The sequence below is a fragment of the Bos grunniens genome, chromosome 17 (assembly GCF_055505025.1).
Source record: "Bos grunniens cultivar Pamir isolate PY7600 chromosome 17, Bosgru_T2T1.0, whole genome shotgun sequence".
NCBI lineage: Eukaryota > Metazoa > Chordata > Mammalia > Artiodactyla > Bovidae > Bos > Bos grunniens.
In genome coordinates this window covers 72,630,874-72,653,151 of record NC_141181.1, presented here as the reverse complement: position 1 = coordinate 72,653,151, position 22,278 = coordinate 72,630,874, and the positions used below count along the sequence as shown (strand labels likewise).

The window sequence follows — 22,278 nt, the reverse complement described above, 5'->3', positions numbered from 1 at the left end:
GTATAGTAAGTTATTTGTCAAACAAGTCTATTTACTGGGCAGCTCCTGTGTACTCGCTCAGCACTGGAGAGAAAAGTGCACAATACTCACCCACAGAGAGCAAACTCCTCGTTAGACGGATGGTCGGTCACGAGTACTTATTTATTTATTCAGCATCTCCCAGTGCCCAGCACCACACGAGTGACGAGCAGTATGTCTTTGCTTTTATCTGTGCACAGTGCTTAGTCCAGAGGGGGCCTCAGTCCAGCCCGGGAGGCAGAGGCGGGGAGGACGGACTGGGGCCAGGGGCATGGGGCTCCGCGGGCGGGAGGGAGGGGGTGCAGACCCTCAGAGACCCGCCCACGGGCCCAGCAGCGCCCCCGGGCTCCCGGATAGGAGGGTGGCGGTGGTGCCAGCCGGGCAGGGGGCTCTCGCTGGTCAGGCTGCCCTGAGTGTGGCTGTCTCGTTGGAGGTTTCAGACACATGGACTGAGCTTCCCGGGGACATTCTGTAGGACACGGAAGCTTGGAACAGACAGGAAGGCTTGTGGGAAACAGTTCAGGAAGGACAGTGAGGCCAGCGTTGGCTGTGGGGCTGGGAGGCCGGGGACTGAGAGGCGGCTGGTGTGGCCAACTTGGGCAGCACTTGGGTGGTGGCCGCAAGGTCGAAGTCAGGGCGTTGGGGCTTGGGGTGGGCAGCTGGCGTAAACCACCTGAGGCTCTGGGTGGGGCTGAGGAAATGTGCAGAACCCCCACCTCCAGCCTGCCCCCCCGGGAGCCAGGCCAGCAGCCCCTCAGGGCTCTCCCCTCGCTGTGCCCGTCCCCCGCCCCCTCCTGCAGCTCAGCTGCGGCTCCGAAACCCGGGGCCCATCAGCTAGATCCGCGGCGCCTGTGAGTGGCCTCCCCCACCGGCTCACTCCACTCGTTTCTACAGGAACCTGTGTGTCCTCCGAGCAGCTCAGAGCCAGGAGGTAGGACATGTACTCAGGTTGTTGATCTGAGTTTGGTGGCGGCCGCACCGTCAGAGCTGAGCTGACCCACAGGCTAAGCCCAAACACCAGGTGCGGTGCCCACGGGCAGGAAGCCACCTGGGCAGGTGTTGGCAGCGAGTAAGGCTTTTACAGGGTGCCATGCAAGGGAGGGGGAGCCTCAGGCCCACTGCAGCGTGGCCGCAGAGTTAGCGTTCTCTTCAGGGATTTCTTTGTGCTGGTCTTCACTGCGTCACGGGCTCTTCTCTGGTAGTTGGGAGCAGGCTTCTCGTGCTGCGGAGCTCAGGCTCAGGGAGCTCAGGCCTAGCGGTCCTGGTGCACGGGTGTAGCTGCTCTGCGGCGCGTGGGATCTTCCCAGATGAGGGATGGAACCCGTGACTCCCGAAGCAGCAGGCGGGTTCTTCAGCACTGCACCGCCAGGGAAGCCTAAGTGAGTGGCCTTTGAAGGGGAAGTGGAGGGGTGGGGCTCCCCCTCTTACGGCCAGTGCCCCCGGGTCTGGGGCTGTAGCCTGCCCAGGCGGGCTGCCTTGGAAGACGTCTCAGGATGCCTGTTAGGAAGCTGTACCTCCAGGCGCCCTGCGGCCGCTCCTCCCTGATGGGGAGGCCGTGGCTGAGCAGGAGCAGGGCCGGGCGGCGTCGGGGCTCAACTGTAAACCGCCCCGGCACTCGGCTTCCACCTCGGCCTCTTCAGAACCGGGGCCCCTGCTCACCTCCCTCCCGGCCTGGACGGCGGCTTCTCCCCTGGGACCTCAGTCTCCTGGGCTCCACTCCTTCCTGTCCTGTTTCCACTCTGTAGCCAGAGCCCCCACACCACCTCAGGGTTCATGTGACGGCGGGGTCTCCAACACCCCATCCGCCAGGCCCCGGGCGAAGCTGCCAAGCACCGTGGGCCCTGGCTGCCCTCTGCACCCCACCCTCCAGGCCTGAGCATCAGTGGCACCCAGCCCTTCAGCCTCAGTGTCCGCTTTGACTTCTGAATCCTGCTCCATGAAGACCCCCCAGGTTCTGGCACAGCTGCGGGTACCACAGTGGGTGGCTGTTCCACAGTTAATGGTGTGTGGGCAAAGGGGGTGTGGGGGTAAGCACAGCCCTGGAGAGATGGGGGTCCCCACCCTGGCAGGTGGGCCCACACCCATCAGAGGAAGCCTCGCCGGAGTGTCGTCAGGAACTGGTGCGGTGGACGTGGGACCCCAGACATCATCTCAGAGGCTGGTCACAGAGCTGGTGTCCACCGGGACCTGTGGAAACTCGAACTTCCTGTGTCCACAGAAGTTGACTGAGGGCACCACGGGACTCACGACCAAGAGCAGGTTTATTCAGATCCAGGGCAGTTACACGTTTGGTTTTTGGTCACAGGCCCAAAAGGCCGCTGTTCTGAGTTTACATTAAAACACAAAGCCCAACATTTACAGTTTGAAAACTTAAAAAGACAGACACCAAAGGCTTTTAAAAATCTGAGTTGGCATGTGCGTCATCTGCAGGACAAAGGCTGTGGGAGGCCGTGAAGGTCTGTGAACGCGTAGCCTCGTGCAGCTGGAACGTTTGAACGTTACCAAACACTGTCCAAGCACCTGCTCTGAGCAAGGACACAACGGTGCTTCCGACTGCCTCCGGTTGTGACCAGGGCAGGCAGCCCGCCCGCCTGCAGGGACAAAGCCTGCACACGAGGCAGGCCCGCCCGTGACCTGGGGGCGTCCGCACGCCTCTCCTCAGATGCAGATGTGCAGCCCGGACTTGGCAGCAAAATTAGCTTTAAAATCATGAACCAGAGGAGAACCACTTTCTAATTTTTTCAAGGCCTGATTCTTCTTGGGAGCCAGAGGCTGGTCTCCTGTTCTGGGGTCTCACTGGCCCCGCCTCCAGGGCCACGAGGGCATAGACTGGGCCCTGCCGGGAGGCCCAACTCCTGAGCTTCACACAGTGGAGAGAAAGGCACCTCCCTGCGGGGCCTCCGGCCGAGGCAGGGAGCCCACCGCACCACCCTCCCCTCAGGGAGGCCCGGGCCCTGCCCAGCAGGCTCTCATCCTGCCGGCCAGGCCGCAGGAAACCAGCCGAAGAAGCACGGAGGTGACGGGCGTGGGGCATGGGGCACGGGGCGGCCGGCAGCCACACTCAGAGCTGGTGCAGCTTGCCGCGCTCGGTCAGCAGCGTCATGGCCACGGCGTAGAGGACGTAGCCCAGCACGAGGAGCAGGGCGCAGAGCAGAGGCCCGACACAGAAGAGTGAGGCCACCGAGAAGGCCAGCACCAGCGACAGCAGCGTCCGGTAGCTGCCCAAGAAGCGCAGGCTGAGCCGCGGGCCGCGCGCGCGGCTGGCAGCGGGGCCCCGCCCCACGGGGCTCAGCAGGCGCCGGCCTGACAGCCCGGGCTCCAAGAGATGGTAGCGGCAAAAGCTGCCCAGGAAGTCAGCCCGCGAGCACAGCGCCGCCATCTGGCCTGCGAACTGGAGCGACGACAGGCTCAGTGGGCGAGGGGCGGGCTGGCGGGGCCCTCCCCACACTCACCCTGAGGTTGGGGGCTGGCGGGAGGCCCTCGCCACACTCACCCTGCGGTTGATGGCAGACGACAGCTGGAAAAGCGCGCGGACCAGGCTGGCGCTCTCGTAGCTCCGGATGGGCTGCAGCTCCCAGTCGCCCTGGTACTCGATGTCGAAGCGCCGCAGCCCGCTGATGATCTGGGAACGGAGGGTGCTGAGCGCCCGGCCCCGCCCCTCGCCCCGCCCACACCCGGTAGAGGCCCCGCCCCGCCCGCGCACCTGGTAGCGGCCCAGGGGCGTGAGGATGAGCCCGTCGTCGCCCACGATGCAGTCCGGGAGCTGCTTCTTCCCGTTCTCATCCTGCGGCGTCCCCAGGGCGAGCGTCAGCTGGGCGAGCTGGGCCTCGCTGAGCTGCGGGGCGGGACGGACAGAGGGTCTCGTTCGCCGCCCGGGGAGCCACCCCCCACCCCGACTCGTCATCGCCCCTAGGGCGGGGCTGGGCGGGGCGGGGGGCGGCCGGCGCGTACCCGGAACGCCTGGCACAGGTACTCCAGCGCCTTCTCCAGGTACTCGTCCGTCTTGCGGACGCTGTCCTGCCCCATCTCGTCCAGGTCGTTGCCCGCGTAGGAGCCATTGGTGTCCGCGGGGTAGAAGCCCAGCCAGGACAGGAAGGGGCGGCCGGCAGCGCTCTCCCCGCACTGGTCTGAGAGGGACTTGGCCGTCTGCTTGGCCTGCGTGATGAGCTGCGCCAGACGCAGGACCTGCAGGCGGGCAGGCGGGGATCAGTGGGCTCGGCCGCCTGCTGGCGCCCACACGGTGAGTGTTTGCGGCTAAAGCGCACCTTCCAACAGATGCTGAGTCTGTCATCAGCAAAAACTAGACTCCCCCAGCCAAGGCGCGGAGGGGCGTGACCGCGGACCACTCACCAGCGCCCGGACCTCGGGCCCGAACATGGGCGTGTACTTGCAGTCCTGGCCCTCCAGGCTGTACACGTGGCTCTTCACCTTGAAGGAGGCGTCCGTGACGGCCGGCGGCCACGACGACAGGAAGCTGCCGGTGAAGGAGGGCGCCGTGAAGAGCCGGTGCTGCCGCTGAGGGACGCCAAGCTCGGGCTCCAAGAACAGCTGCTCGCCTGGAAGGCAGGACGCCAGCCTGGCTGTGGCTCCAGGAGCAGACGGTCCCCCCAGGAGCCCCAGGGCCGCCAGCAGTGGGTGCCCTCTGCGTGGGGCCTTACCCCGCTGGATCATCTCGGCCAGGTTGGGCTGAGCGAAGACCTTGGCCACGCGGAACACCATGAGCGCGTTCTTGGGGCTGACGAGGTCCGTGCGCAGTGCGCGGTTCAGGAAGCCCAGGAAGAGCTTGGTGTAGATGAGCAGGTTCTCCTGCACGAAGGGAGCCCTGTGGTGGGGTGAGTCAGGGCTCCTCCAGGCTCTGTCTCCCGCACCTCGAGCGGGGTGACGGCAGGGGGCAGTGCAGAGGGCTGAGGGCGGGGTCCTCACGGAAGAGGCCCCTCCCTGGGCAGGGCGGGCGCGGGGCAGGGCTGAGGGGGCTCTGCCTGAGTGCACGTGGAAGGGGTCGACGGGGGGGCGGGGACAGGAGGCCCCCGCAGCGCCCGGGGTGGACTCACCATCTCTCTGACGCGCTGCGGGCCTGGCAGTCGCTGCCCGGGGCCTGCCTCTCGGGCGCGTACCTCCAGGGCTGCAGGTAGCTCAGCCACATCTCCAGCACCTGGTGAGGCGGAGGGGCTGGCGCTGGGGGAGGGCAGGAAAGGGGCCCTGCACTCCCAGGACCCCTGGCCCCTCAGAACAGACCACCTGGCGGGCCCTCCCCCCAGAGATGAGGCTGGGAGCCCACCCACATGGGCAGCTGGGTTCAGGTCAGGGCTGGCAGAACGACCCCCTCCGTCTCCACGCACGGGACGCAGGCGGTGGGGCAGCACTCACAGCTCTGAAGGACGCGTCCAGGGGCCAGTGGTCAAAGCAGTGCTGCAGGAACAGGTACAGCTTCTGCTGGACGAACCTCGGGACGGCGGCCCTGCGGGGGACGAGGGCGTCACCACAGAGCCCAGGCCACAGCCTCCTGTGTGCAGCCCCTTCCTCAGAGAACACCCCAGGGGCACAGCACAGGGGACCCGCACGGCGCCGCTCTGCCAGCCCCCTGCCGGCGTGGGGGATGGGGGCGCAGAGCTGAGGCTGGGCTCTCCTGCCATGGGGCGGGGGAGCGAGACGGGTCTCCCTGCTGCCCCCACCTCCTTGCCAGGAGGGGTCAGGGGACCGTCCCTGCCCATACCCACCTCTTGAACTCCTCTAGGGGGCTGGCAGCGTGGGAGTGGGCAGAGGGAGAGGCCTGCTCAGGCCGCAGGCTGTTGGCGAACGCGTGCAGGTGCTTCAGCAGCAGCCGTACGACCAGCACGTGCTCCTCCGTGGGCATGAAGGACTCCTGGGGGCCGGGCGGGGGCGTCAGTCAACGCCCTGCAGATGTGCCGCCGACGCCCAGGTGGCTCCTGCACTTGGATACCCAGCGCAGCCTGTGACTGGGCTGCAGGCCCACAAGTGCGGGCGGGTCTGAGACCAAGCGGCTGCTCCCCCGCCCACCCCCAGCCACGGGCTTGCCCGCGGTGAGCAGCGCCGAGAGGGGCCCAGAAGACCCAGGCCCACGGCCCGGTCCCACAGGCTGCCGCGGCATGGAAAGGCCGCGCAGGCCCCAGCGACCCCCAGGGCGGTATCCCTTCTGCCTTGTCTACCTTTGGGTCTCTATGTGCTGGACCTGCAACACGCCAGACGGAAGGGCATGCCGTAATGGGAAGGAAAAGCACAGGGCCCCTCCGTGCCGAGCCTGCTCCAGGAGCCCCCGGGCTGCCCCCCGCGCATCTCGACCCCCAGCATTTCTGGGCCCGCTCCTGCCCTCGGCCGGCACCCCCACCGCAGCCTGCGGGCCACCTCCCTGCTGCTCTGTCAGGCACACGGCCTTCTTCAGCGCCTCCTGGCCTGAGGCGGTGCCCGCGGGAGCTTGTGGCTGTTGCCTATGCCCTCTGTCTTCAAGACACCCACGGGCTGGCCCCCCGCTGCGGATGACCCCACTGCTGCCCGGGAAGGCCCTCCCCCGCCCACGGCGGCCCTTCTGGAACCCTCTCTCCCTCCTTTGTGCAGGAGCCAGGCAGGAACGGAGAGTGACATCTCATCCGTGCTCAAATTCAACTTCAGGGCTGCAAGGCCCCACTGAGGGCAACATGGACAGAACGCTGACCGTGAGCGAGGCCCACACTCCCTGGAGGTCCCGCTGGGGAGCAGCGAACCTCGGGAGCCCGCCGGCCCCACCCCCATCCTACTGCCTGCACTCAGTCCCTGGCACTCCTGCCTGAGCAGACTGCAGACTCCACAAAGTCGCCACCCACGAGCCCTGAGGCCTCCTGTCCTCGGTCGGCCCCGGTGCCAGGCCTGTGCTCCTAAGGCCGCACGGCTCTCCCCCACAAATCGGGGCCGAGCACGCAGCACCATGACCCTTGAGGGCTGGACGCCTGGGCTGGCCTGGAGCTTGGCCAGGCAGCGCCGGTGACCCCAGCCCAGCCACCTGGCTGCACCCCGAACCCCAACGGGAGGGCCTGGCTCTGCTCGGAAGGGGCCTCTGCGTCGCCGCGGGGGGTGGGGGACAGGACGCGCGCGGCCAGTACTTGGTGGGCGTGGAGGGCCTGGAGGCTGGGGTGGGCGGGGCTGTGGAGGGCGCGGCAGACGCTGAGCCGGTAGTGCAGGACCTCCAGCTGGGCGCGGAGAAGCCGGCGGGCGGGGAGGGAGAGAGAGAGACAGTGAGAAGGAGCCCCGCAGCCGAGACAATCAACAGCAAGAGCACCCGGCAGGGAGAGCCCGAGCCCTGCAGCAGGCCCCGTGGCCTCGGGCCAGGCACCAGGCACTGCTCGCCCTGCGGCGGCAGAGGAGCCCGAGGGTCCCTGGGGCTCCGTGGTCCACCTGCCCCCGCGCCGCGCAGCTCGTGCGTCTGTGGCCCAGGGAGCCCGGGCCCCTCCCCGGACACGCCGCTGTCACCGGGGCCCACAGGCCCACGCCCAAAACGTAAACATGAGAAGCCGGTTCTAGGCCGAGGCCTCTCCGCCCAGAAGAGAAGAATCAACAATTCACTGGACTTCCTGGGCTGTTCCGAAGGGAGGTTCATCAGCACGTAATGTGATCAATTCCCAGTCAATTCCCAGGTGTTGTGACACCAATGGGAGCCCCAACCTGGAAGCTGTCCACACGGGCTGGTTCCCAGGGGGGCTCCAGGCGGCACACCGCCCACCAGGCCTGTCCTGGACTCCCACCTGGAGACCAGCCCCGACCCGCCAGGCCCACGGACACAGCCTCCCATCAGGCCCGCGGCCGAGGCCACACCCACCCAGAGGCCTGGGTCCAAGGGAGGGGCAGCGAGGCTGGCCCACTGTCTGCCCCCTGCCCCGGACTCCTGCCTACCCCCCTCGGCAGCCAGAGCCGCCCCGCACACAGCCTGCCTGCAGGGGCCCCCCCTCGGGCGCCATGCCTCACCCAGGGGACATGCCCGACACCGGGAGACAAGCCAGCCATGCTCTCAGCAAGGAGCCAGGAGGCCTGGGGAACCCATGGGCCCACAGCCGCAGGAGCTCTAGAACAGCAACCCTGGGGCCCCTGCAGCCGGCTTTCCACACAACCTGCCTCCCCACGTGTTATTTTCCTGCCCCAACAGATGGCAGAGAGCAGAAGGTTTCTGGGCAACTAGCCAGGCCTTCCCACTGCCCCAGCCCAGTCCCCGGGAGGAGGGCTAGGCCCCCAGGTGACTGGCAGCCCAGAGCCGCAGCTGAAGACTGGCGTGGGCAGGCTCCCGGGCTCCTGGGCCAGGCGCGCAGCATCGGGCAGAAGCGGGCGGGGCGGGCGCTGGATGGGAGGCCCAAGGTGGAGCCCACCCGGCTCGGCCCTCTCGCCCCTGGGGCGCCCTGTAGAGCAAATCCCCAGGACGGCAGAGGCCGCGGGGCTGGGGGCCCCGAAGCAGCCTGGAGGACCGCGCCTGCAGCAAGGGCAGGGCCTATGGTGGAGCGCCCTGCAGCCCGCCTGCCGCAGCAGAGCCCGCGCCGGCCCCGCCCGGGGGCTGCAGGCCTCCACACACACAGGCAGCCCAGCAAGGGAGGGGGCCGCCCGGGGAGGGCAGGGTGCAAGCCCGGCACACCGCACAAGCCGCCCGCCACCCAGCGCCCGGGGAGGCGAGCCCACAGCCCGCTCTGAGGCTGGAGCGCAGCAAAAGCAGCGGCGGCAGCACGTACCTTGGCGTGAGGGGACTGCATCTTCTGGTACATCTCCAGAGAGTAATGGTGCAGCCACATCTCCACAAACACCTGCAAGAGCACGCGCGGGTCACCAGGTCCCCGGCAGGGGAACCAACAAGCTTTCCACCAAGGCTGCTGGGAAAGCGGGACCCGCTGCAGGACGCAGTCAGACCCTCACTCAGCACCGTAAACGAGAAACGACTCAGAGGAGATCAAAGGCCTAAAACAGGAGGCAGAACCGCACAACTCAGCGTCTCTCAACGCTGGACGTGACGATGACCTCCTACATGTGACTCCAACAGCTCAGGCAGCAAAGGGGAAAACCGGACTGCGCTAAAATTAAAAGCTTTTCTGGGACTTCCCTGGGGACCCGCGGTTAAGAATCCGCCTGCCAACGCGAGGAACACAGGCTCAATCCCTGGTCGGGGAGGACCCCACGTACCGCGGGGCACCTGAGCCACATGTGCTGAGCCCGTGCGCGGAAAGCTGGCTCCCCCGCGAGAGAAGCCACAGCCAGACAGTGGCCCTGCGGCCAGCAATGAGGGCCCGGCATGGCCAAGCGAGGGTAACTTCAGTAAGCGTTAGTTTAAAAAACTATCTTTTGTGCATCAAAAAATATGACGCGTAGGGTAAAACAGCAACTCACAGAACGGGGAAAAGGCTGGCCAACTGTGTCCCCGACGATGCTTAACACGCAGCTCATACAGAGACCGCTGGGAAGCCAGTAACAAGAAAAGCGTCAACTCCAAACCCGGCGAAGGACTCGAGCAGACACTCCTCCAAGACACACACGTGGCCAACGAGGGCGAGAAAGGCAAACAGGCCAGTCACCGCGACTAGGACACCGCAGTCAAGAACCAGAGCACACGAGCGTCCCGAGGACGCAGAGCAACTGGAGCCCGTGCGCCCCGCCGGGGGCGAGGAGAAACAGCTCAGCCACCGGGGAAAACAGCACGGCAGGCCTCAGAAGCCCCGCAGAGGGCAAGGCTCAGCAGGACAGTCCCAGCAGCCAAGACCGAAGGCAGCCCACGTGTCCATCAAAGGGACAGACACACGACACACGGCCACGTGCAGCAGGTCTGCACTTGGCTTCAGACGGAAGGGCGCTCTCAGCCACCACGCAGACGAGCCTGCGGCCCCTGCTAAGGGAAGTGAGGGCAGCGAGCCAGAGGCGCTGCGGACGCCCCAACAGAGGCACCAGCGAGGGATCTGTCACGGGACCAAGTGGGACGTGGGTGCAGGGCTGGCGGGGCGCAGAGGGACTGCTGTCTGATGACAGACGCTGGGTCTCACAGATGGAAGGTTCTGGAAACTCGTTACGACACTGCAAACACCCTAACGCTACGTGACCGTCGCCTTAAAACGTTTCAGACTTACGTTCCACGTTACACGTATTTTACCACGGTTCCAAAAAACCCCAGAACCCCATCGTGGCCACACTCCAGGTTCTGAACAAGCCAGCTGTGGTGACACCCGCAGCCCCGGAGTCCAGCCGCAGGGCCAGCAGGCTCTCTGGGGCCGGCTCAGGGCACAGGCGCGGGGCTGCCTGCCACCCACACGGGGGCCCTGCAGGGAGGGATGGGCCTGCTGACCAAGGGGAGGCCCTGTGCCTCAGTGCCCGAGACACGCTGGTGGCCAGAGAGGGCGAGCCCGGCCACGGAAACGGAGGCTGGAGAGCCATCATGTCACCAGGAGAGGAGACTAGAGCTCCACGGACGGGGCGGGGGCAACACTGCCAGTGACACAAGACAACAGCGGGCAGACGCCTTCCCGGCTGTAACACCCCCCTCACCAGGCGCAGCCTCGGCCCTACCCGCGGGGTGGGCGGCGCCCAGCACCAGACCGGCTCCCGCAGACGGCCGTGCTCACCTGGAGCAGCGTCTCCGACCGCCAGATCTCGTGGGAGGCGGGGTCCGCGTTCACCGACGTCTGGTGGGAGACGTGCCGCTTCAGGAGGCTGGTGTGGTGCAAGCCGTAGGACGCAAAGGGCACAGCCGGCGTCCTGCGGGCAGACACAGAGTGCGTTGGGTGCGGGGGCAGGCCCAGCCGAGCTGCCTTGCGTGAACACAGGGGAGGAGGCTGCCTTCAGGGCCGCCCCGAGGAGCAAGGCGGGAAGACCTGAGAAGCATCAGCTGGCACTGCCCGTCCACAACAGGCCCGGCCGAGGACCGCAAGGGACGCAGACGCCGCCCACTAGGTCCCCCAGGTCCATTACCTGAGACCCAGGCACTTATTCCCCTTCCCTGGAGGAGGGCCGCATCGTCCCTCAGCCCGGCCAGCGTCTGACCACGTGGGACACCTGAGGAACCAGGGCAAGGGTGCGGCGCACACCCCGCCATCAGGGTTGGGACCCTCCGGACGACGGGGAGACAGCCGCGAACGGAGGCAGGGGGCTGGTGAAGCCCGAGGGGGCTGTGGGGCCGGGCTGGCGGGCCCTGCTCTGCAGGAAGGCCGAGGAGACCACGGCTTTCGGAAAACACTCAAGAGTTATGGCGTGACAACCACGTGTCTTGTAACTTGTTCAAACAGCTCAGGAAAACACACACAGATTTGCAGAATAAAACAACTTGGAAATCAGGTGGGTGAAGGGCCTATGAAAGTTCCGTTACACATAACAACTTGTAAAGCCTGAAATTATACCTTAGAAGGAGCAAGCCAAATCCGGCCCAGAAGTCCACCTGGCAGCTGAAGCCTGTCTGGGGCTGTGAATGTCCCCCCAGCCCTGCTCCACGCCCCCTACTTGTCCTGTCCCATCCTCAGGGCCCCTGCCGCTCAAGTGTGGGGTGACCCAGCACGTGCCAGCACATGGGGGTGGTGGGAGGACTCCGCAGGAGAGAGCCTGCAGCCCGAGGCCCAGGATGGGGGACCGCGGGCCCCGCACCGGCGTCTCTGCCCCAGCATCCAGCTCAGCAGAGGCCGCAGCCCAGCACCACCCCGCCCCGTCCTCCACGGCCAGGACCGTTGGCTGCCCCTAGGTCCGAGTCCCTCACCAGCTGGTCTCCGCCTGGCCTGGACTCGGGTGCCCCATGGGGAGAGGGCAGCCACAGGCGGAACACGGCCCGGGCCCATTACTGAGGCCAAATAACCTGCCGCTTCAGGGAAGCCCGGGCCAGGGCGGCCGGGCCGTGGAGCCTTAGGCCGCGAGAACGCGGACAAGGCTGAGCGCCCTACACACAGGGCAGCACCACCATCCCGAGGGCGACGCTCCGCTAGGAGGAAGGTGCCCACGGGCATCGCGGGCACTGGCCGGGAGCCTCACCTGGGAGCCGGTGAGGGGCTGGGCCCCCCTGGGCTGGAGGAGAGCGGGGGCAGCACGCTGCCTTCCGTGGGCAGGAACCACGCCAGGTACCTATCCACCAGGATGAAGTAGGCGCAGTCGGAGGTGCGGACGTGGAGAGCTCCGGGGGGTGGCTGCAAGCAGAGCCCCATGAGCGCGGCCACGGACCCCGCCCCCAGGGGCTGCCCCTGCCCGGAAGGGACCCCCTGCAGGAAACCCCCCGGGCCAGCACTCGGGGCACCCGCCCGCCCCCACCCATCACCCTCGCTCGGGGAGGGCGGGCTGAAGGGCGAAGGCTGTGGGCTCAGGGGGCACGGGAGACGGCCGGCCCAGCCTGCCTGGACAGGAGCCCTGGGCACCCCCGCCCCGCCCCCAGGGGGCTTCAGCCCTCCTTACCTTCTGAGCAATCAGGCTCAAAGCAAAGAAGAACATGTAGTACTCGAAGGGATCTGCGGGCCACGTCAGGGGGCAAACGGCAGGGCGGCCCCTCCCCGCCTGGTGCCGGCTCCCCCACCCCCCGCCTCCCACGGCCGACAAAGGATACTGAGGGCCAGGTACAGGCCGAGGCCCCCAGTGGGGGGCAGCTGCAGCTTGTTGTGGTACAGGGGACTGTCGGGAAGCACGCGCTCCTGGATGGACGCCTTCACAGGCCCCTGCAGACAGGGGCGGCCTGGGGAGGCTGCGGCGGAGCCCAGCCCTGACCCCGCCGGGGAACCTTGCTGTCCCCTGCCCGTCGCGCGCTCTCCCCACGTCCCCACCAGGCCCGCCGCAGCAGGGCGCATCTCGGCCCAGCCAGGCATGCGATGGATCCCATCTGTTGTGCTTCTGAGCCCCGTGAGCAGGCCTGCCTTTAACTCGCCCCACAGAACTGCAGACTCAGTAAAACAAAGCCTCTAGGCACGTGCCCTGGCACTCAGCTGGAGGCCACTGGGCCTTGCCACCGCAGGGTTCAGATCACCTCTGGGAAAAACGTAACTGCTGAGGTTCCAATGTGTGATGCCTCCTGGGTCAGACACCAGGATGCTCTGGCCCCTGTCCCAACCCTTTGGGCCCGTCCCCTGCCAACACCATGGCCACGAGCCCACCTTCACCGTCATGGCTTACTTACAGGCAGGTAGGAGACAGGAAAATCAAACTTGTAGTCCTCGGCCTGAAGCTTATACACCAGCTCCATCATCGGGCCTCTGAACAGCAATGACGGAAGAGGACAGTGAGCGGCGGACCAGACGGGCCCCGAGGACGTCCGACCCCGCGGCGAGACGGCCTACCCAGGCGCCAGGAACTCCATGGCCATGCTGTGCTCCACGGGGCTGACGCGGCCCTGCAGGCAGCGCAGGTTCCACCCGGGCAGGACGCCGTCCAGGCTGCCGAAGATGCTCTCGACCAGCCACGGGAAGACACTGTGCAGCTCCTGCAGCGGCGGACACTCAGAGCGGACCCTCCAGGCGGCCCCGCCAGCCTCCCCGCCCGGCCTGCACCCGGGGCCCGCTCCCCGGTCCGGGGCAGCCGTGGTGATGTGGCTGCTGCGTGTCTGGCTCTACCCGGCACGGCGGACCTCTGTGCTGGACGCAGCTCGGGCAGGCGCGGGGAGGGACGCCCGGCCTCCATCTGCCCCACGCTAGTAGTGCCGCCCATGTGACAACCATAACCGCCTCCAGACACTGCCAACGGCCCCTGTGGGCCCGCAGCTGAGAAACCCCAATCTACGTGCTCTCGTGCTTACACATCACAGATGTGAATTGCACCCGGGGTCAGGCCTCTGCAGGAAACGCTCGGAGGTGGGAGGGGGGCTTGCAGACCCTCCTCTGGGAGCACGTGAGACACAGCCCCATAAGAAACAGACAGCGGAGCCTTACCTTTGCTGGAAAGTCCTCGATGACTTTAACCAAGTCTTGGCAGCGCTGTGCAAAGGGCTTGTTCATAGAGTCGGCTTTCAGGCTGGCCTAGGAGACAGAGCCGACCAGAGCGCGGTGAGCACCCTGCTGGGAGTCAGACCGGAAGTCCAAGCGACAGGCAGGAGTCACACATGAAAGGCTCGCGTCATCCCGACCAGAAAAGAGAAGGCCCTGTGCGCGTGGATGAAGGTCAGCAGGAAAGGCCAGGCTTCACCCAGGGAACGCAAGGCCCCGGCCGTCTCCACACAAGGGTGGGGTCCACAGCGTCTCGGTCAGAGGCGAGACCCCGCTGTGAAGGCTGGAGCTGGATCTGCTGCCTTTCGGGGGACACCAGGAAGACCCTGCTCCCAGATCAACACCCATAGGAAAGCGCAGGCCTGGCACCCCAGCAGAGCAGGGGCCTTCCGATTGTCACCAACAGCAAGGTCATCAGAACCCCTCGCCTTCATGCAAAGATTTACGAGACGTGACGATGCAGGTGTCCATTCTTCGCCCTTGTCCCCCCCAGCCGGGGAAACCGGGGACAGACGTTTCTACGACCCCTCTTGTAAGTGAAAAAACTGGGGCTCGGCGGCTGCATAAACCAGCGCCCGCCAGAAGGGGGCAGGCTCGTGCCTGAGGGACCTAACGGAGTCCACTGTTCTCCAGCACGTCGCCTTGAAAGCAGGCGCTGCTGAGTTCTCCAGTCCGTCTGCTACAGAACTCCGGTCCTGTGGGCCCTCGGCGGGCAGCAGACACTTACCAGCAGGAAGCTGGGCTGCTGCAGGTGGGGGAACGCCATGGCAGCCTGCCTCGCAGGGTCCGGAGCGGCCGTCGTAGGGGACCACTGCAGGGACAGAGACGGAACCTCAACAACAAGGTTATCGCAGCACTTCACAAAGCTCAAGCAAGGCCCACGTTCTGCAGAGTGCTGCGCACGTGCAGGCCACAGTGGCCAGCTCCAGAGCCAGGACCGTGGGGGTGAGCCTGTGGTAAAGCAGGGCACCGGCCACATGCCAGGCCTGGTTCTGGCGGCTCAGCATCCGTTCCTCATTTACTCCTCAGGGCCAGGCAGGCAGGATTCTAAGGCCAGCCCTGCCAGAGTCCCGTCTCCGGTTGTTCAAATGCTCTTTGAAAGGGGTTTTACAGACAGGTTAAAGTCTCAAGCGTGACAACCATAAGATTCAGAGTAGTCCTGGCTAACAGGCAGCAAGGAAATGGGGACCTTGGTTCCACCCTGCAAAAAGACGGATCCGCCGGCAACCTGCGTAACCCTGGAAGCAGGTTCTTCCTGCACCTGCAGAGGAGAGCAGAGCCAGCCAGCACCTTGAGGTCAGCCTTGAGACGCCCTCCGCTCAGCCAGCCGGGCCCTGTGTCCTCAAATACAACCATGAGGTGCCAACGGATGCAGTTTTAAGCTGCGAAGCCTACTAAGCAAGAATAGAAGGCGCATCCTCACGATGACCTGTGGGACGAGGTCAGTGCTGAGGGAAATGGAGGCACAGCCAGGACACGCCTCCTCACTGCTCTCTAGACAAAGGCTCTGTCCTCCCTGCGCCCTCTGAGAAGGGAGCAGGGATGGGACGAGCACGCTCTGCCAGCAGAGCCTCTGAACGGCCACTAGAAAATCAGGGGCAGCTCTCCGGACTCCCACTCCCTGTGCCTGTGGGGCAGAACCCGAAAACACGCAGACCGAGCAGAGTCACAGCCTCCGCGCCCCTTGACGGCCCTCCTGGCACAGCTCTGCCCACGGCCACGCAACAACGCTGCAGGGGCGCCTGGCAGGCAGGCCACGTGGGTGGAGGGGCCGGGAGGGCATCTCTGCCACTGGGCATCACGAACACTGCCCCGAGACCAAGGGCGCTGGACTCCCGCCCCCAGCCCCGTCTGCAGGAAGCTGGAGTCTGCCTGGCCCCCTGCGTCACAGAAGAGCCGGCACAAGCAGCTGCTGGTTAGGAAAGTCTGGTGCACACTCCTGAGTTGTTCACAGACGCTACAACTGCCAGCAGAAGGGAAGAGCCAGCTGCACAGTGACCGCACTGCAGTCATGACACGAGGCGCTCCGTCCACAGCCAGCAGTTCTGAGAACCGGCCTCAAGACAACGGGACGGACGCTGCTGCTGCTAAGTCACTTCAGTCATGCCCGACTCCGTGTGACCCCATAGACGGCAGCCAACCAGACTCCCCGTCCCTGGGATTCTCCAGGCAAGAACACTGGAGCAGGTTGCCATTTCCTTCTCCAATGCATGAGAGTGAAAACGGAGAGTGAAGTTGTTCAGTTTTGCCTGACTCTTAGCCACCCCATGGACTGCAGGCCACCAGGCTCCTCCGTCCATGGGATTTTCCAGGCAAGAGTACTGCAGTGGGGTGCCACTGCCTTCTCCGGGACGGATGCTGCCATTCATCATAACCTACGTCTCTGTGGGCATCAAAATAACTGTAGCTTGCTCTGCCTGTATATGTAAACAGGCTAAAACTGTCAGCAAGAAGATGCTACAGACTCACGCCTGCATCTTGCACCCGAGGAACACGGTGCCCTAGGTCCACAGGAAGCGGTTTCGGAAGACAGGCTTCTGCCGCCAGCCCCAAAGAAATGGAGCACTGGCCGGGGGATCTGTAAACAGGCCCTTCGCCCTTTCCTGTCTGCCCATTTCTGTCCTGCTCAGACCTTGTAGAAGTGAGGTGACCTGATGGCATGCAACCTAACTCCTGACTCAGGATGTACTGAATGCCCACAAAACCCTGCCTAACTTGTTGATTCTTTTCCTAGATTAAAAAAGAGCAGGAATGAAAAAGAATGACCAGCTCTCTGCCCCCAGGTTCCCTCTGGCAATCCTGCAGATGAGCAGGCAAGACAACAGCTGAAAAACAACCAGGAGACCGCCAGCCTGCAACAGATGGAAAGTGACGCAGAGCCTGACGTCCTGCCGCAACGATTCTGAGATTCTTTCCCCTTATCCCTTTAAAAACTGTCACTGCGGAGCATAATCTTCAGAATCGGCTCTGGGACACGAGTCTGGCTTCTCCAGCTTTCTGATTAAAACAACCTTTCTTTTCTCCTGACACTTGCCTTTGGAGTATCCGCTATCGAGCTGTAAGTAGTCAAATTTCGGTCCAGCAACACTGAGTCTGCTCAACTCCTAATTAAACTAAATATCGGCTTCAGTTTTAAGAATGACTTAAAACGCTCCAGTCCTGAACCAAGCGCTCCAGACAACACCGTGCACTACTCAGAAAAGATCAAAGCGGCATAAAACCCTGCACTGCGGGTCGAGGGCAGAGCTCCCGAGATGACGAGGTGAAAGCTGCTTCTTCCTCGGAGAAAGTTGGAAGAGGGCGCGGCTGAGTGAGCCCGAGGCGCCCAACCGGGGAATTTCGGGGAGAGGGCAGAGTCCCGATTCTCCCGCCGCGCCGCCTGCTCTGGGCACCCAGCCTCCGCTTCAGCCCGCCACTTCCGCACTCGCTGCCGTCAGGAGCGCCTTCCGACCCGGCTTCGGGGTCCCTTCTGGAGCCGCAGCCCTGGCGGCGCCCATCTCGTCGGGGCCTTCCTCCGGCCGCGCAGCGAGCAAGACGCCCTGCCGTCTGCGGCTCGCCACTACCCGGCGACCCTCGGAAGCCGAGGCTCCGCACGGCCAGCACACCCGGGGCGGGGGCGGGCGTCAGGCCGAGACCCACCCCTCGCCCCCCACAGCGCTCGCCGGGGAGCCCCAGGCTGTCGGTCCCCCACCGCGCGCAGGAACGTTAACCGGGCGCCCGCCTGGGCGAGGCTCGTGAGGCGCGCGTGAGGGCGCGGCGCTCGACGCCCCGGTCCGATGCCCGGGGCTCGCTTGGGAACGGAGCCGACTTCCGCGGAGGTTTGGGGCGGCCGCCGGGACGCTGGTCCCGCCGCGCGCCACTCCCACCACTCACCTGAGGAACCCGCAGCGTCGCCCACTTCAGGGAAGGAAGCCGCCATTCGGCGACTAGGCGCCGAAATGTCGTCATCAAGCTGCGCGCGTCGCGTCCCCCCGGCGTACGTGGTGAAAGGCGCGTGCGCAAAGCCAAGCCCCGCCCCCAAACCCCGCCCCGCGGGTTTATGGGAAGCCCGCCTCGGAACGCGCGCGCGCGCGTGCTGCGGGTCCTGGCGGCAAGGGCCGCGCGTGCGCAAGAGAAGCGGCCTCGCGTTAAGATTAGGTCCTAGAGGCGCGCCCCCTACCAGGCGCAACAGCCGCGCGCCGGGCCTGGCGGGCATTTATTGGGCGACCGCGGAGCTCTGCGTGCGGGCTTCCTGCGGAGCGCGCGCGGGAGCCCAGTCGCTAAGGCGCGGGTGCTCCGCACATCCGCCGCCGCCCGGACCCGAGCACCGGACGACGGGGCCGGTAGGGGGCGCGGCGGGGACCGGGCGGCGCGCACCTCCACGGTTCCTCAGATGGCGGCCGCGGGCGCGGGGCCGGGCCCCGGGCCGGGGGCGCCCCCGGGGCTGGAGGCGGCCCTGCAGAAGCTGGCGCTGCGGCGGAAGAAGGTGCTGAGCGCCGAGGAGATGGAGCTGTTCGAGCTGGCGCAGGCTGCGGGCGGCGCCATGGACCCCGACGTGTTCAAGTGAGCGCCCGGGGGAGCCGGGTCCTCCGGGGCGGCCGGCCCGGGCGAGGAGGGCTCACTGCCGCCGCGTGTGTTCTCGCCAGGATCCTGGTGGACCTGCTGAAGCTGAACGTGGCGCCCCTCGCCGTCTTCCAGATGCTCAAGTCCATGTGCGCTGGGCAGAGGGTGGCGAGCGACTCCCAGGATCCCACGGCCGCGCCCCTGCCCACGCCCAGCGTGCCTGAGACCCGAGGTCAGAGCCGGGCCAGGGCGGCGGGTGGGCATCTCCTGGCACTGGGCGCGTTTGGTCCCTAGTGGCCAGACCTTTCTGTTGTTCTTGACCCAGAACTCGGTGGGCACATCCAATGGCTGGCCCCTTGGGCTCCAATCCCCAGCTTGGACTTTGCCATCTACCACCCTGGAGCGTGCCCGTCCACATAGGGAGGGTGCAGGGTGGGAGGCCCAAAGCCGGCTAGACCTCACTGGGACTCTGCGACCCGTTTCTCCCCAGCTCTGCACTCAGGGCTTTTCCCCACGAAGCTGGGAACAGGCGGCTTTGGATCCTTCCTCCCTGCGGCTGTGGCCTGTACTGAAGTCCTCAGGGAGCAGGGCGGGCAAAGGCTTTCCTGTGCTTGCTTGTTGGCCCCCTACCCGGCCCAGGTCCTGCTGAGTCTGGACAGTGAAGCTTCCCTCTGTGGGCAGCTCCTGGCTGGTAGGATGCAGAGGGCCTGGGGTGCTGCTCAGTCTGGAGGTTGTGGCTGGGATGAGCAGGGGCTGGTGACCAGGTTGTCACAGTGGAGCTCTAATCCATTTGGCGTGTCCCTTCTCCTCCATATTCCAGGCACACTTGAGATGCAGTTGAATCTCCGGGCCGACTCCTTGGCCAGAAACTTTCTGAGAAGGGGCTTTCGGGGCAGAGAGCAGCTGGGCCCCTGGTTGGGAGCGCCAGGGCCCTGGGCGCCCGTGTCCCTGTCCTGAGAGGCCCCCTCCTGGGCGCTGCGGTGCAGGCCTCCCCACTGATGCTCCCTGTCTGCTCTCTTTGTCTCTCTCTGACCTCCAGAGGCCTCCTTTCTCTCTGCCCGGAGCCGTAGCCCCCCTGCGAGGCCCTCCTTTTCCTGCGCCCCGCAGCCTGCGGCCTCTCCGGTTCTGCTCCACGGCCCAGCTGCCGCGCACTCGCCTCTCTCTCCGGGGCCCCCCGGTTCCCTCCGGTTCTCTTGCTGCCTGTTCTCTCCTTTTGCAGGTTGCGTTTATTGGTTTATTTTGGGGGGTTGGTACTGTTTCCACGGAAACCACCATAGCCTCCAGAAAGAGCAGCTCTGGGCTGCAGGGGCGCGTGTGGGGCTGTCAGCCCCTGAACTGGCTGTCTGGAGCATCAGTCCCCGGGGTCCCCCTTGCCTGGTTCCCGAGCCGGGGATGTGGCGACTCCGGCCCTCGCTCAGTGCCAAGAGCACAGCGGGGCAGATGCGCTCTTCTCCAGCTGCACCCGGCCTGCCGGGTACATCCACGCCGGGACCGTTACCCAGAGGTGTGGGTCGAGGGTTAAGGGGCACATGTGCAGCCTGCGTTGTGCATTGGGCGTTCAGTGACTGGTCTGCAGCACCGGTCAAGCCCCTGCTGGGTGCGCCCCACGCCCCCGCCGCCCGCTGGTCCTGGCCACCAGACCCCGCCAGCCTGTGCAGCAGGTGGTGGGGCTGCAGTGGTCTCCCCACCTCATCCCACAGCCTGTCACTGATACCTGGCCTCGGCAGCTGGCCGACTCCACAAGGGGCGCTCTCACCACCCAGGAGAAAGCTCTGGGCTTTCCTGGTTTTAGTTTCCACTCAGCACTGCGGCAGAGCCCGTAGCGGGGGTTAGGGGCTCCCCAGCTTCAGGGACCCCCAAGTCACGATGCAATGGGCCGCTGTTTGGGGGGTTCGCTTCATTAGGGGAGTGAGCCGGCAGTGACTCGTTCAGTGAGGATGACGTGGTTCACTGGCATCGCCGACTCCATAGACACAAGCCTGAGCAAACCCCAAGACGGTGAAGGACAGGGAGGCCTGGCGGGGTCCGTGGGGTCACAACTTAGTGACCGAGCAACGACAATAAACCGTTGTCTGTCTTGACCCTTAAGAGGGCCCTACAGGAACTGGGCTTTACCCTTGGCTCAGCCTCAATCCTCTTTTAAGTCTGTTCCATCTGACCTAACGGCCACATCAGAGGAAGCTGAGCAGGCGTGACGAGCTCTGAGCTCCCAGACGTGCCTTGCTGGGTCCAGCGGACTCGAGGCCTGAGTGGGTCCCCCCACAAGCCCCAGGGCTGTGCGGCTCCTTTAGGTGCCGAGAACCACCCTGAGCTGGATGAAGGGCCCGCTTCCGTCCTGAGGTGGTTTTCCTGACACTTCTGATGACTTAAGGGTGGCATCGGTTTCTTATTTCCGGGTTCATCAGCCTCACTAGGTTTAAAGGTGAATGTCACTTTGAGTCCCTTACTTTCCTCTCATCCTTGAGTATCTGGGGCCCTGGTCCTCCTCAGTGGGGGTCAGGAAGCGCACGTCTGCAGGCCCCGGAAGCAGAGCTGCAGAATGAGGCCCGCATGGCGGCCCACCTGTTGCTCTGGGAGCTGCCCCTGCACCCCCTTGAGTGGCGCTCAGGCCCCAGGGTGAAGCCATAGGCTCCCAGACCTGACTCGGCCTGGCCCAGGCCAGGTGGGGAAGCGTGGCTTCTCCAACTGGGTGACCCTGTGGGGTGGGGGCCATGCACAAACAGGACCAGAAGGCTGGCGTCTGTACTGGGAAGAAGGGCGGGAACAGCCCTCTTGGCTCATTTTGGTGGCCCCTGGACAGAGCTGGCCCTGCGTCACCCCACCACATGCTCCAGTCTGCTTCCGCTCAGCGCTGGGTGACCGTGCCTACACCTTATTCGAATTGAGTTCACATGGGGAGACCAGCTATCAGGCTTCCAAGCTGGGGCCACTGCAAACGCCCCCCAGCCCTGTGCCAGGTGGCTCAAACCTACTGTTGTTTGATGGAGAACTTCCAGAGACTCCGGGAAGGGCGGCCCTGTCTCTGCAGGCGTGCCGGTGTCAGGATCAGATCTGGTGCCGTCCATGGCGCAGGCCCCTGCTCCCCACTGCAGGCTGCGGGGCTAGGAACCAGCGTGGAGCCCGGGTTCCCGCAGGGGGCAGGCAGCCGCGGCCAGGGGAGAACCCGGGCTGAGGTGCGTTAGCGGGGCGGGCCGGGCCAGGCATGCCGGCTCCCCCGGGTCCTGTAAGCTAATGCCACTGCCAGAACCAGCGCAGCCCAGCCACAGCTGCAGACCTTGCCAGCCGATGGCCAGGGGGAAGTGGTTGGAGCCGCGCTCTGCAGCTGAGCGTGGCTGCCCTGTGGAGCCTCAGGGGAGTCCAGTCTCGGGGCCGGTGGTCCTGGATGTCTGTGGAACACAGAGGGGAGAGGGAGCCCACCGAGAGGAAGCACTTCCAGGACCGGGTCCAGAAGCTGGCCTGACGTGCTTCCCGCATCAGCGGGCTGCTGGGAGCTGGTCGCAGGGCCAACGCACTGAGCTTGCCTGCGCTGCCCCCGGGCCTCTGCCTGGCTGCTGACGCCTGTGCTCTGCGTCCCTCAGGGAGAAACAAAGGCGGTGGTGCCCTGGGCGGAGGCCCGGCGCTGGCAGAACGCGGCGGCCGGGACGGACCAGGCCAGAGGATGCCCCGCCAGCCCAGCGCCTCCAGGCTGCCCAAGGGGGGCGGGCCAGGGAGGAGCCCCCCGAGGAGCAGCACCTGAGCGCCCCCCGGCAGGTGGCTCTCTGTCCCTGTGGCTAATAAACCGCTGAAACCCAAAGTCCACTCCAGGCGTGTTCTGTCGGCCGAGTTC

At 65.6% G+C, this 22,278-nt stretch overlaps 2 protein-coding genes across 7 annotated transcripts; one reads left to right on the top strand and one right to left on the bottom strand.

The window, feature by feature from the left end:
* Positions 1–2,261: 2,261 nt before the first annotated feature.
* On the bottom strand, positions 2,262–18,033 carry SMPD4 (sphingomyelin phosphodiesterase 4). Of its 4 annotated transcripts, none has more exons than XR_015144846.1 (20): positions 17,784–18,033; positions 14,638–14,721; positions 13,857–13,943; positions 13,269–13,411; positions 13,109–13,184; positions 12,545–12,653; positions 12,397–12,449; positions 11,983–12,134; positions 10,593–10,725; positions 8,721–8,792; positions 7,113–7,199; positions 5,736–5,881; positions 5,386–5,476; positions 5,070–5,170; positions 4,677–4,824; positions 4,369–4,574; positions 3,970–4,203; positions 3,722–3,853; positions 3,512–3,640; positions 2,262–3,409 (listed from the first exon to the last, which is right to left on the bottom strand). XR_015144846.1 is itself a non-coding variant. In XM_086349131.1 (20 exons), the coding sequence occupies exons 1-20, from the start codon at positions 17,856–17,858 to the stop codon at positions 3,080–3,082; spliced, it is 2,604 nt and encodes an 867-aa protein (XP_086205257.1). In that variant the 5' UTR covers positions 17,859–18,033; the 3' UTR covers positions 2,262–3,079. The 4 variants fall into 4 exon arrangements, 2 of the variants coding, with proteins under 2 accessions (XP_086205257.1, XP_086205258.1); XM_086349131.1 differs by having other exon boundaries at positions 4,677–4,840; XR_015144847.1 differs by lacking the exon at positions 7,113–7,199.
* Positions 18,034–18,199: 166 nt separating this feature from the next.
* LOC147355908 (mitotic-spindle organizing protein 2) lies at positions 18,200–22,245 on the top strand. Of its 3 annotated transcripts, XM_086349178.1 has the most exons (4): positions 18,200–18,452; positions 18,536–18,684; positions 19,492–19,671; positions 22,031–22,245. In XM_086349178.1, the coding sequence occupies exons 1-4, from the start codon at positions 18,283–18,285 to the stop codon at positions 22,186–22,188; spliced, it is 657 nt and encodes a 218-aa protein (XP_086205304.1). In that variant the 5' UTR covers positions 18,200–18,282; the 3' UTR covers positions 22,189–22,245. The 3 variants fall into 3 exon arrangements, with proteins under 3 accessions (XP_086205304.1, XP_086205303.1, XP_086205302.1); XM_086349177.1 differs by lacking the exon at positions 19,492–19,671; XM_086349176.1 differs by lacking the exon at positions 22,031–22,245 and having other exon boundaries at positions 19,492–20,535.
* Positions 22,246–22,278: the final 33 nt, after the last annotated feature.

Excerpts from the sequence above, each read along its gene's own strand:
- SMPD4 (XM_086349131.1), bottom strand. The coding sequence starts at position 17,858 with ATGACGACATTTCGGCGCCTAGTCGCCGAATGGCGGCTTCCTTCCCTG. Across the intron at positions 12,135-12,396 it reads TGAGCCTGATTGCTCAGAAG|CCACCCCCCGGAGCTCTCCA; the intron begins GTAAGGAGGGCT and ends CTCTGCTTGCAG. Across the intron at positions 5,477-5,735 it reads CCCCTAGAGGAGTTCAAGAG|GGCCGCCGTCCCGAGGTTCG; the intron begins GTGGGTATGGGC and ends CGTCCCCCGCAG.
- LOC147355908 (XM_086349176.1), top strand. The coding sequence starts at position 18,283 with ATGGCGGCCGCGGGCGCGGGGCCGGGCCCCGGGCCGGGGGCGCCCCCG. Across the intron at positions 18,453-18,535 it reads ATGGACCCCGACGTGTTCAA|GATCCTGGTGGACCTGCTGA; the intron begins GTGAGCGCCCGG and ends TGTTCTCGCCAG. Across the intron at positions 18,685-19,491 it reads CAGCGTGCCTGAGACCCGAG|AGGCCTCCTTTCTCTCTGCC; the intron begins GTCAGAGCCGGG and ends TCTGACCTCCAG.